Source organism: Sorex araneus, chromosome 1 (genome assembly GCF_027595985.1).
Source record: "Sorex araneus isolate mSorAra2 chromosome 1, mSorAra2.pri, whole genome shotgun sequence".
NCBI lineage: Eukaryota > Metazoa > Chordata > Mammalia > Eulipotyphla > Soricidae > Sorex > Sorex araneus.
The window spans coordinates 332,097,538-332,111,212 of NC_073302.1; the positions used below are offsets into that span (position 1 = coordinate 332,097,538).

General features: G+C 37.8%; 1 protein-coding gene across 9 annotated transcripts in view; it reads right to left on the bottom strand.

Annotated features, from left to right (window-relative positions):
• The window catches only part of PSD3 (pleckstrin and Sec7 domain containing 3), a 525,397-nt gene that overhangs the window by 35,013 nt on the left and 476,709 nt on the right, over window positions 1-13,675 (bottom strand). For all 9 annotated transcript variants that reach the window (XM_055144428.1, XM_012935700.2, XM_055144411.1 and 6 more), the window contains one exon: window positions 3,430-3,573. In XM_055144428.1, the coding sequence (XP_055000403.1) occupies window positions 3,430-3,573 (144 nt within the window). The remainder of the gene's footprint in view (window positions 1-3,429; window positions 3,574-13,675) is intronic.

A 13,675-nucleotide genomic window follows, 5' to 3' on the forward strand; every position in this document is an offset into this window, starting at 1 on the left:
CAACAGAAAAAAATTCATGTGGAAAATTAAAAAGTAATTGATTATATATATATATTTATGAAATTAATTGCATTTTAAGTGTGGTAGAAGATAATTAGGATCTGAATAATTCTAATTTAAGAGAAAATGTAGCTAAAGGGAGATTCCTCTCAATTTGCTTTCAAGTTTTACATTTATCCTTAGTATATGAAACTTCTAATTCTTTATTTTAAATATTTTATTAGAGAATCACTGTGATGTACAGTTACAAACTTATGAACTTTTGTGTTTTCATTTCACTCATACAGTGATTGTTTACCCATCCCTCCACCAGTGCCCATTCACCTCCACCAATGATCCCAGTATCCCTCCAAAAGGACTGAACCAGTCGGCATTCTCACGAGCAGTGAATGAGAGTCCCTTTCTCCCCACATCCACACCAACACTGGTTGTTTTTGTTCTTTCGGATGTGAGCCAGTCTCTGTGGTGTGAAATGATATCTCATTGTTGCTTTAATCTGCATCTCCCTGATGATTAGTGACATAGAAGATTTTCTCATGTGTCTTTTAGCCATTCAGATTTCTTCTTTGAGAAAATTTCTGTTCATTTCCATCCCCCAATTTTTTATGGGGTTCGGAGTTTTCTTCTTGTAGTTCAACCAGTGCCTTTTATATCCTTGATATCAACCCCTTATGAGATGGATATTGGGTGAATATCCTTTCCCATTCTATAGACTGTATTTTGGTCACTGTTTCTTTTGAGAGGCAGAAGCTTCTTAGTTTAAGATAGTCCTATTTGTTTATCTCTGTTTTCACTTGCTTGGCCAGTGGTGTGTCATCTTTGAAAATACCTTTAGCTTCAAAGTCGTGGAGGGTTTTGCCAACCTTGTCTTCCATGTACCTTATGGATTTTGGTCTGATGTTGAGATCTTTAATTCACTTTGACCTGACTTTTGAACATGGCATTAAGTAGAGATCTAAGCCCATTTTTTTGCATGTTGCTGTCCAGTTTTGTCAGCATCATTTGTTGAAGAGGATTTCCTTGCTCCAGTTCACATTTTTGGCTCCATTATCAAAGATTAGATGATCATATATTTGAGGGTGTATGTCAGGATATTCAACCCTGTTCCATTGGTCTACAGGTCTGCCTTTGTTCCAGTACCATGCTGTTTTAATTATTACCATTTTGTAGTAGAGATTGAGGTTGGGGAGGGTGATTCCTCCCATATTCTTTTTCCTAAGAGTTGCTTTAGCTATTCGTGGAGGCTTATTGTTCCATATGAATTTCAGGAGTGTTCACTCCATTTCTTTGAAGAATGTCATGGGTATCCTTATAGGGATTGCATTGAATGTGTACAATGCTTTGGGGAGTATTGCCATTTTGACAATGTTAATTCTCCCAATCCATGAGCAGGGGATATCTTTCCATTTCCTCGTGTCCTCTATTATTTCTTAAGCAATGCTTTGTAGTTTTCTTTGTATAAGTCCTTTACCTCCTTAGTTAAGCTGATTCTGAGGTACTTGATTTTCTGAGGCTCGATTGTGAAGCAGATTGCTTTTTTCATGTCACTTTCTTCTCTCTCGTTATTTGCGTATAGGAAAGCCATGGACTTTTGGGTATTGATTTTATAGCCTGTAACTTTACTATACAAGTCTATTATTTCTAAGAGTTTCTTGGTAGAGGTTTTAGGGTTTTCTAAGTATAGTATCATATCATCTCCAAATACTGAGAGCTTGATTTATTCCTTTCCTACATGAATGCCCTTAATATCTTTTTCTTGCCTAACCACTATTGCAAGTACTTCCAGTACTATATTGAACAGAAAAACTTCTAATTCTTTAAAATAAAAACAACAATATATTATCTGGATATGCTCAAACTTAATATATATATATATATATAGTTTCCTATGAAGGATAGTGAGTAGTAAGGAGAAGTTCCTGAGAGCTGTCTGAATGGAGAACGCAGAAAAAAACCTCCAATACCATCAAAAAATGGAGATAAGAAATGAACAGAAAATTCCTGAAAAAAGAAATGCAAATGGCCAAATGGCATATGAAAAAATGCTCCACATCACTAGTCATCAGGGAGATGCAAATCAAAACAACAATGAGATATCATCTCAAACCACAGAGACTGGCACACATTCAAAAGAACAAAAGCAACCAGTGCTGGGGTGGATGTGGGGAAAAAGGGATGCTCTTTCACTCTTGGTGGGAATGCCAACTGATCCAGCCTTTCTGGAAAAACAATATGGACAGTCCTTCAAAACCTAGAAATTGAGCTTCCATATGACCCTGCAATACCACTTCTGGGAATTTATCCCAAGGATGCAAAAAAGCACAGTAGAAATGACATCTGTACCTATATATTCATTGCAGCACTGTTCACAATAGCCAAAATATGGAAACAACCCAAGTGCCCTAAAACAGATGACTGGTTAAAGAAACTTTGGTAAATCTACACAGTGGAATACTATGCACCTGTTAGGAAAGATGAAGTCATGAAATTTTCTTATAAATGGATAGGCATAGAGAGTATCATGCTAAGTGCAATGAGTCAGAAAGAGAGGGACAGATATAGAAGGACTGCACTCATTTGTGGAGTATAGAATAACATCACATGAGGCTGCCACCCAAGGACAGAAGATACAAGGGACAGGGGGATTGCCCCATAGCTGGAAGACTGCTTCATGAGCAGAGGGGAGAAAGCACATGGAATAGAGAAGGGATCACTAAGAAAATGATGGCTGGAGGAACCAGTCAGGATGGGAGATAATGTGCAGAAAGTAGATAATGGACCAAACATGATGACCTCTCAGTGTCTGTGTTGCAAGCCATAATGCCCAAAAGTAGAGAGAGAATATTTGGAATATTGTCTGCCATGGAGGCAGGGGGATGGTGGGAAAGGGGGGATATACCTGGGATATTGGTGGTGGAGAATGTTCACTGGTGGAGGGATGGGTGTTTGATCATTGTGAGATTGTAACCCAAACATGAAAGCTTGTAACTATCTCACAGTGATTCAATAAAATTTATTTTAAAAAAGTTGATACTAATGTCATTATCAGCTCATTTCCTCCGTTGTTTTTTTTTTTCAAATTCTTTGTTGGAAGAGGCATAGAAACATAAAAAGCAGCTGTTCACCTGGGAAGTTAATTTACTGTTGCTATTCAGGAGGCATCTGGTATTCTAACCAGTCATTCTATTTGCATTTTAGTGTAAAAACTACTGTTTTTAATAGCTGTTTAATGACCTAACAGAATCATGAATATGAGGGACCATTATGAGCTATTTTTGAGAACCATGTTTAAATATACATTTCCAAGATAAGTATACATATGTCAGGATAAATTCTACATTTTCTATAGTTCTGATGACTTTATATTTATTTTATGATATACCCACAAAATAATCAAATTATAGGTATTCATATTGAAGATATACATACCTCAAACTCCAGGTAGTGATCTTTCAATTTGTACTCATCTATATCCTTGGCTTTTACTTTCTTGTCTGGGGGATAGGAACGGTGCTCAGCCAGTTCAGTGGCAATCTGTTTTAGCTTGGTTTCATGAGATTTTAGCTGTTCTTCCTGTAGGAAATTATTAAACTATTTAGCTTCCAGGAAACAAATTAAAAACACCATGAACTTTAGGACCCGTGTGAAGAATAATTTCATTAAACCAGTCCAAGAGATCTCTATTGGTTCTATACCCCATATACCCTTCAAATAGTTTTATTGATATACCATGGCTTCCAATACTATTATATTTACATGCAGATAATGTACTAAAAGCACATCATTATCAGAGTGCTGCTTCCTCTAACAATGTCTCATTATCTCCTTCCATCCACAGCTCTACTCCCACGTGCTAAGCTTGGTTATGTAGACCGACTTTCTGGTCCTGTTTTTTTTTTTTTTCCCATTTGCTATTATATCACTAAATTTCTTTATATTCCATATATGAGACAGACCATTATCTACTGTCACTCTCTGACTTACATCACTCAGTATGATACCCTCTATTTATTCTGCCTGCATAGCAGCAAATTGCATGATTTAATCTTTTCTTATACATGAATGTTTTCCCATATATCATAATTATTTATCCAGTCATCTGTTCTTGGAAAGCTAGTTGTTTCCAGAAGTTGGACAGAGAATAATGTTGCACTGAACACAGGAGCACAGATGTAATTTTGAAATAGTATTTGGGGCACTTAGGGTAGATGCCCCAACATGGAATAGCTGACTCATATAAAAGCTCAATTCTCAATTTTTAAGGAAGTATCCATACTGTTTTCCTTTTGTTGTTGTTAATTTGTTTAGTTTGCTGAGGCCACACATGTTGGCTCCTGTAACTTGTTCTTGGCTCTGTGTTCAGGCATCACTACTGCAGTGCTCAGGGCTCCAGGTATGCTGACAATGGCTGGCTGCATGCAAGGAAGGTGCCGTACCCACTGTACTATCTTTTCAAATCCTTCCATGCTGTTTTTTATAGAGGCTGAACCAATTGACATTCCTACCAATTATGCATGAAGGCCCCTTCATCTCCACACCCTTACCAGCACAGGTTTTTTTCTTCTTTATGTGAGTCAATCTCACTGGTGTGAAGCAAATATCTCATTGTTGTGTTGTTTTACATTTCACTGATAAGTGATGAAGAGCATTTGCTCTATATGTCCTGGTCATACGCATGTCTTCCTCAAAGAAGTCTAATATTTTCTCCCAATTTTATGAAGGGTTTGATTTTCTCTAATTTTTACAAGTGCTTTATTTGTTTCCATTTATGTATTTTAAGCATAATTCAAAATATATAAAATACAAACATATATTTACATGCATATAAATATATTTATATATTTCCTTTTATATGTTTCGGTTTCCATTTGTTGATTCCCTAAGTTTTATTTTGACCTCCTTTTGCTTATTTGGGTTTCTTTGCTGTTCTTTTTCTAGTAGCCCTAAGTTGTGCAGTTTGGTTATTTTATTTTGGGTTATATTTGGGCTTTTTCATATTTCCTAGAATATTCTTGCATTACTATGAACTTCCCTCATAGCATTCCATTTGCTACATCTCACATGAAGCTACTAGAAGATAACTCAATCTCCATTCACACTTATTTACAGGAATCTTCTTTGATTTCCTTTTTTATCCACTGTATTCTGTAGTAAGTTGTTTAGTGTCTAAATGTTTGAGTCTTGCCCCCATTTGTTATTCATATCCACTTTCACAGCATCATGGCATGAGATGGTTGAAACTATTTCTATCTTTTTAATTTTTTTAGACCTGTCTTGTGTTCTTGTCATATAGTCTATCAGAGACAATTTCCTGTGGGCATTGGAAAAGAATGTGTACCCAGCTTATTTGGGGTGAAGAATCCTATCCATGTCTGTTAGACCCATCTATTCCATTAATTAGGCCAATATTGACTTACTGTTGATCTATTCTTCAGTAGGAGAGAAGTACTAATATCTCCCACTATTGTTATATTATTGAAATATCTTTGTTCATTTCTATTATTTGTGGTTTTAAATTGTTTAGGTGTATAAGTTCTTAATGCATTGGTCGTTTGATAATTACATATGACTATCCCTGTCCTCATAATCTTTTAAAATTTGATACCCATGGACATCCCTGCCTTTTAAAGCCTTTATTTTCCTATAAGATTGTTTTACTATTTTTGATTTTGAACCTGTTTACTGTGAGTGTTCAGATGTTTCCCGTGTAGGCAGCACTTTTCTGATGCATCCTGCTAGTCTGTACTCTCTTGATAGTCTTATTTGAAAGATTTGATATAAATCTTGTGTGTAACAGTCTTTGATCTTGCTTTTCTCAGTATTCTCTCTCTGTCTTGGGGTTTTGTCATTTTGCCTAAGATGTGTTTTAGAATTTTTATATTTGGGTTTATTTTGGCTGTGACCCTTTGAGCTTCTTGAATCTGGGCTCATACAATCCTCAAGTCTGGGAAATTCGTAATTACAGTTTAAAAAACTTTTTTGTTGTTCTGTATTGATCTCTATTTTTTATTCCTAGAGACTCCTCTAGTTGCTCTTGCACTCATCCCATAATTCTATGTTATGCTATTCATTTCTATTTAAACTTTTGTCCATCTTCTTTTCTTTCCTGATGGTTTTCCTGCATTTTTGTCTTTGAATTTTATTCTTAAGTTTCTATCACTTTGAGGTTGAGGACTTCTATGAGTTTTTTTAAAATTTTACTTACCACGTTTTTCAGTTATGCTAGTTTTTTCATTCCCATCCTCATATTTTCTTCTATTTGACTATCTGTATATTGTTCCTGTGAGATTTTTAAACACTCTCATCGTGGTGTCTCTAAAGTCTTGGAGGTTTATAGAGCTTTCTAGTGCTGTCTGGAACTTCTGGGCAATTATCTTCATGCTTGATGGGTTTCTATACTTTCTCTCACATCTGCTGTGCTCTGAGGGCTATGGAAAAAGTTCTAGTTTCATAGTACCCAATACGTTAATTTGGCACTTTAGTTTCTGTGTTTGGTTTGGACTGCCGACTAATCAGGGGTCACAGTTCTTTGGCTCAGGTCGTGAAAGCTATTTGAGCTAGGGAGCAGGGTCTTTACCTAGTGTCAGACTCTTCCTGAGGTGCTTCCCAGTATTGCTTTTATTCCCTGGGTCACATAATCTTCTTTGTCTCTCAACTTTTCTGGGCTTTCCAGCTAGGCTCTGTGCTGTTGGGAAACTGAGTGGTCCTGACAGCACCTGAAGCCAAGTCTCCCCTGCTATCGGCTTCCTGGTGAGGTCACAGTGCCTTTCTTCAGTCCTGTCCTTCCTCCAGCCTGGGTTCTGTGTACCAACGGTTAGTGAGAGGGCTTGAGCAGGGATTCACTCCTTCCTTGCTACCCTCTCACATAAACATTTTGCTTTTACTGGTTCACTGATTTTGCATCCTGGTGTGGATCACAAGGTTTATTTTTCAGTTATCTTAGCTCTGCCTCTTTCCCCTTTACCTGCCTTGTATTAATGATTTTCTCAGTTCAATGCTTACTGCACTTTAGTAAAATGGCAACAGGAGCCAGTATCCATATGCAGGTCCCTAGTCACAGAGCGCTACTAAAGACACTATAAAGTGTTAAAATCAGAGTTGACTAGGCATTCTCAGAGATTCCCAAACAGGTCAGCCACACTACTTGGTTTCTCCATCTGCTGAGGAAAGTTACTAGTTTCCCATCTATCATATGAAAGAATGGCTACATTTTTATTTCCATTCTTGAACACTGACACCAAGAAAGAATCCTCTATTTATCTGGTTTCTATTAGATGGTGCAATAAACATTCAGCAATTTATGCTTTTTACCAAAGTTATAGAAGTTCTGATTATTTAAACTTTATTGACCCAAAGTATCAAATCAATTACAACATAACTATAAAACGACTATTGCTCAAATAGGGTTGTATCAGAGAATCACACTAGTATGACATGAATAATCCTATATACAATTTTCTACCATAGATACCATTTATATTAGCCTACATAAAAAAATGTATGTAAACTTCAAAGTACTTTGTAGTTCTGAAACAAAGAAAAACAAAGATATTCTCTGGAATCCCTAAAATTTTATCAGTAATTTCTTTACTATTCCACCTGTAAACTCTCCAAATTCTTCTTGCTTAAATATATCATATGTAGCAAAGAAAAAAAAGACAAAAAAGAATGGATGAAAGTAAAAGACCTGAGTAGATTACATTCTACATAAGATCACAATGATTATGAAGAAGAAGAAGAGGAAGAGAAGGAGGAAGAGGAGGAGGAGGAGGAAGAGGAGGAGGAGGAGGAGGAAGGGGAGGAGGAGGAGAAGAAGAAGAAGACTAAAGTGAAATTAGGGATAGCAAATTAAGACTATAATCCTAGTTAATTTAAGTATTTAAAAATTATAAGTCACACAGTGTGTGCTATTATTTATTATAATGCACATCTTAAAAAATAGGGAAAAATTTAAGTGTTAATTTGACCAAATAGAAGGAAATAATGTATTTTGGTAAAGCAGAAATAATAAGAGGAAAAAGAGACATGGGAGGCATCAGAAACAAGTTGAGTCTATGAAAGATGATAAGATTCACTTTAAAATACCAGCTAACACTAAGAAAGTAAAGCAATCTAAAACTCTCCCAGAAAATATAGGAGAAAATTAGAAAGATTCCTGTTTGGAGATCTTCATTAAGCCTGTATAAATATAACATAACATTTAAAATAAATAAAATATGTTTCAGGTACCATTTATTTACAGCTTCTCATTAATTTTTCTAGTTGTTTCTCTAAGGAAACTACAGCCTATATTATTATTTAAAGTATTTCCTGATTCTATTACAATTATTTTCTCTTCCAGCCTGGCTCAGCTTTTCTTCATGTCTGGCTATGGCCACGTGTGCATGAGCTCTCTCTCTCTGGGTTCTTGCCCTGCTCCTGGCCTCCCTAGGACCATTCTCCAGGGTTCCTGACATCCCAGCTTCCTCAGTCTCCAGCCACACCCATGTGAATGTGGGTGAGATTTCTGTCCTGTCCTGCCATCTGTCTGGGCACTGAGAAAGGCAAAGAGAGCCAGGCTGGGGGCTTCCTTTTATCTTCTACTATCTCCCATGCCTACCTACCCCGTTATCTATTTGATCAGGTACAACTGGATTAACTAGTTCACATAGTGTTAGATTCTTCCACTCTCACTGTTTCATTTCTTTTTCTATCTTCATGAATAATTTATCTTCCTTGGAAAGACCACGCAAATAATTGTAAAATGGTATGTCATTGTGGTTTTAATTTGTGTTTTTCTAATAGCTAATGATTGTCTTTCTACTTATTGAATTTATAGACCATAGAGTCTAGTTTAAAAGTTCATATTAGACAATCTACTAAATAGTATTTAAAATTGAGGTTGCATAATTTAAAAACTACTGAAGTTTTTTCCAGTTGGAAAGTTACTATATCAATTCTCCACCATCATCCTGTAGAACATTTTTTTTTCCTCCTTCCCTAGACTCCTCAGATCCTAGTTCCATTAATCAAGACTCTGGTTTTTTTTATTTTTTGTATCGTGACTTGTCTAATCAGTTCCTTTCTTTGTTTACTTATGCCCTGAATATGAATAAGATCTGGTGTTAATCTTTCATTTCATTCATCATCATTTTACTTTACACTCTCCAGTTTCATCCAAACAGCAGCAAACTGAAAAATTTCATCTTTTATGACAGATGAATAATAGTTTTCCACTAGGCATATATATTGCCATTTTTTATCCACTCATCTACTTTGCATACTATGGTTGTACAAATATTGGATATCGAAATTAGTGCTGTGATTTTCAGATTAATGATTTCATTTTCTTGGGGTAGATGCTCATAGCTGAACTGTTAGGTATACAAAGAAGCCAAATTATGTCAATGAGAATTCCTTTCCAACTATATCTCTACAAGAACTAACCATTTCCAGTCTTTCAATATAGATCTTTCTAGCTGGTGTTATGTTATAATATCTTGAGTTACTGCTGGGCTGGAGTGATAGCACAGCAGTAGAGCATTAGCCTTACGTGTGACCGACCTGGGTTCAGGTTAATTCCTCCGCCCCTCTTGGAGAGCCGGAAAACTACTAAGAGTATCTTGACCACGCAGCAGAGCCTGGCAAGCTACCCATGGTGTATTCAATATGACAAAAACAGTAACAACAAGTCTCAAAATGGAGACGTTACTGGTGCCCGCTTGAGCAAATCGATGAGCAACGGGATGGCAGTGACAGTGATCTAAAGATAATATTGTAATTTTGATTTGAAAATTAGTATTGATAAAGTGAAAGATCAAAGGAGACCACTGATCTTGGTATGCTAAAGTAAAAATTAATGGAGATGGGTAAAATGTGAATAATATCTAAAAAGACAAGGATTTGTGAATGAATTTTTGAAATTCAGAAGAATTTATTTGCTCCTTGGACCCTGAGCTACCCCACCTCCACGAGCACCATCCCATTCGACCCTGAGCCACCCTCCAGCACAGCTCCTGGTTTTCTTCCTCTCCCAAGAATTGAACCGGGAAGCCTCTTACCCCTCAACCTTCCCCAAACAACCTTGCCTCAGGTGTCTCCTCAGGCCCTGAGCCATCCCACCTCCCCGAACACCATCTCATTTGCCCCTGAGCTACCCTCCAGCAACTCTCCTGGTTTTTTCCCTCTCCCAGATTTCTAGCCCCCCCAACCTGGCACCCTACCAACATGGTGGTAGTGGGAGTGGCCTCCGCAGAAGTGGGAGTGGGCTACTTTGGGGCAGGTGGCTGCTCACACGCCTGCAGTTATTTTCCCCTTTCCTGGCACTCAGAAATCACATCTTCATTTCAATCACCTAATTGTATAGATTATCCTAGCCACCTCAAACACCTTAGAACAATAGTTGAGTAGTGTATTCCAATTGTACCATAATACTGGTGTCACTAGAAGCTCTACAAGTGCAATATAAAAAAAAACACATCCACCAACACTTCACTGGAGATCTCACGTAAGCTGCTGAGGAGCACCTGAGAGGAAGAGGGCAACACTGATACTGAACTGGAAGGTTCTACCACCACACTACTACAAAAACATTAAGAAAGAACGAAAGTCTCCACCACAAGGAGAAGATGATATAAAGGGTCCAGGTGCCTCAACAAGCATTACCCACAAATATGATCTCTCTGATAAAGAATTCAGAGATGAAATATTGAAGATGGTCAACGAACTCAAAGAAATGGCTCAACAGACATCCAATAAATTAAAGGAGGACATGAAAGAAACAATGGAATGGACAGCCGAGAAAATATAGGAAGAAATGAAAGCAGAAATAAAAAAGCTACAAAATAAAGTGTCATGAATTAAGGATTCTGTAGATGAAATAAAAAACTCAGTGGGTGCCCTCAACAGTAGAATGGCTACAGCCAAGACAGAATTAGTGAGCTTGAAGATGAGCTGCAGGAAGCTTACAGGCTTACAAGCAATGGGAAAAGACCTCAAAATAGTTCTTAGGCAAATCAGAGACCTAGGGGATGATTTCAAGAGGAACAACATCAGAATCATCGAGTACCAGAACGACAGGGAGACAACCCCAGTGAAAAAGCCACAGTTAAAAGTATCATTGCTGAGAAGTTCCCAGAGCTGGAGAATGCAGGCATCCAGATCCAAGGATCCAAGGAGCTCAAAGAGTGCTAGCTAAAAGAGACCCTAGTAAAAAGACTCCAAGACACATCATAGTCAGAATGACAGATGTCACAGATAGAGACACAAAACTGCAAACAGCAAGGTCAAAGAAGGAAATCACATACAGAGGATCACCCCTTAGATTTACAGCAGACCTATCAGAGGAAACTCCCTAAGCCCGAAGACAGTGGGGGGAAATAGTGAAAAAAAAATCAATGAAATGAATGCCTCACCAGGAATACTTTATCCGGCTAAATTCTCACTAAAACTTGAAGGAAGTATTCACTATTTCATGGATAAACAACAGCTCAGGAACTAAGTAGACTGAAAACCAAACTTAAAAGAAGGACTAAAGGGGTTACTTAAAGACAAGAAAAAACCCTACAAGCACAACAAACTCTTACAGAAAGATGATACAAAACCCATGACAATAATCTCCCTCAATGGCCTAAATGCACAAATTAAGAGACACAGAGTGGCAAAATGGATTCAGAAACTAAACCCAACATTCTGCTGCCTACAAGAAACACATCTGAACAGTCAGAGCAAACAGAGACTCAAACTCAAAGAATGGAAAACAACTCCCTCAAAAGAGGTGGGGTGGCCATACCAGTATCTGACAACATAGATTTCATAGGTTAAAAAAGATTAGAAGGGACAGCGAAGGCCAATTCTTATTAGTCAAGGGATATGTACATCAGGAAGAAATCACAGTCCTAAACGTGTATATACCTAATGAGGGACCAGCTAAATATTTAAAACAACTGCTAACAGATTTTAACAAGGATATTGCTAATAACACAATAGCAGTTGGAGACTTTAACACTTCCCTATCACCTCTAGATAAGATCTACAAGATTAAAACTCAGCAAGGAAACACTGATGCTGAGGGAAAAGATAGAAGAGAGAGAGCTAATAGATCTATACAGGGCTTTGCATTCCCAAGAGAAAGAATACACATTTTATTTTCCCAGTGCACACGGAACATTTTCCAAAATAGAGCATGTGCTGGGTCACAAAACATACCTCAATAGAATCAGGAAGATAGAAATTGTATCAACTACCTTTTCAGACCACGATGCACTGAAGATAGAAGTCAACCACGTACAGACTGCTGGTGAGAGTGCAGAATGTCTCATCCCTTTTGGAAAATAGTATGGACACTTCTCAAAAAATTAGAAATCGAGCTCCCATTTGACCCAGCAATACCACTTCTGGAAATTTATCCCAGAGTTGCAAAAAAGTATAGTAGAAATGACAGCTGCACTTACATGTTCATTGCAGCACTGTTTACAATAGACAGAATCTGGAAAAAAAAAAAAAACCCGAGTACCCAAGAACAGATGACTGGTTAAAGAAACCTTGGTACACCTACACAATGGAATATTATGCAGCTGTTAGAAAAGATGAAGTCATGAAATTTGCATATAAATGGAGCAACATGGAAAGTATCATGTTAAGTGAAATGAGTCAGAAAGAGAGACATAAAAAGATTGTACTCATTTGTGGAATGTAAAGTAACAGAATGGGAGACTAACACCCAAGGGCAGCAGAGATAAGTACCAAGAGGATTACTCCACAGCTTAGAAGCCAGCCTCGCATGCTGGGGGAAAAGGCAGCTCAGATAGAGAAGGGACCACCAAGTAAAAGGTGCTAGGAGGACCCGCTTGGGATGGGAGAGGCTGACTGAAAATAGACTATAGACCCAACATGATGGCCACTTAATACCTCTACTACAAAACACAACACCCAAAAGGAGAGAGAGAGCAAAATGGAATGCCCTGCCACAGAGGTGGGGTGAGGTAATGGGGTGGGGGTCGTGGGAGGGATGAGGGGACCATTGGTGGTGGAAGATGGGTACTGGTGGAGGGATGGGTACTTGATCATTGCATGATTTAAACGCAAGCACAAAAGTTTGTAGTCTGTAATAGTACTCCCACAGTGATTCACTAACAAAAAAAAATTAAAAAAAAATTGTCAACAAAAATAAAGAAAAAAAGAATTCATTTGGGACACAACTCCAAAAATGTAGTTTTCCCTTTGAAACCCCACTGCTCTAATGGGTTCACGTAAACTCCCAGTCATCTGGCCCTAAATATTTACTATCCTGAGATCCAACCACCAAATAAGATGAGGGATAAGAAGTATGCATATCCTTTTCTTTGTTTTGTTTTGTTTGCTTCAGGTCAGTGTCCTTCACAGGACTAGGTACAAATTAGCATTTAGTTATCATCCCTTGATTCAAACTTCTTTTGGGGGACACACCTAGCAGTGCTCAGGGATTACTCCTTTCTCTGTGTTCAGGGATCACTTCTGGCAGGACTTGGAGGATTGCACATGTGCTGGGAATCAAACCTGGGTCTGCAGCCTGTAAGACAACGCCCTACCTGCTTTTATCTCTCCGCCCTATTGACTCAATTTTTTTAGGAGAACTGGTAGAATTCAAGTAAAATAGGGTGAACGGTCAAGAAATGGCATCTTAAGGAGAGACAACCTAGAAACAGTGAAGGGAGGT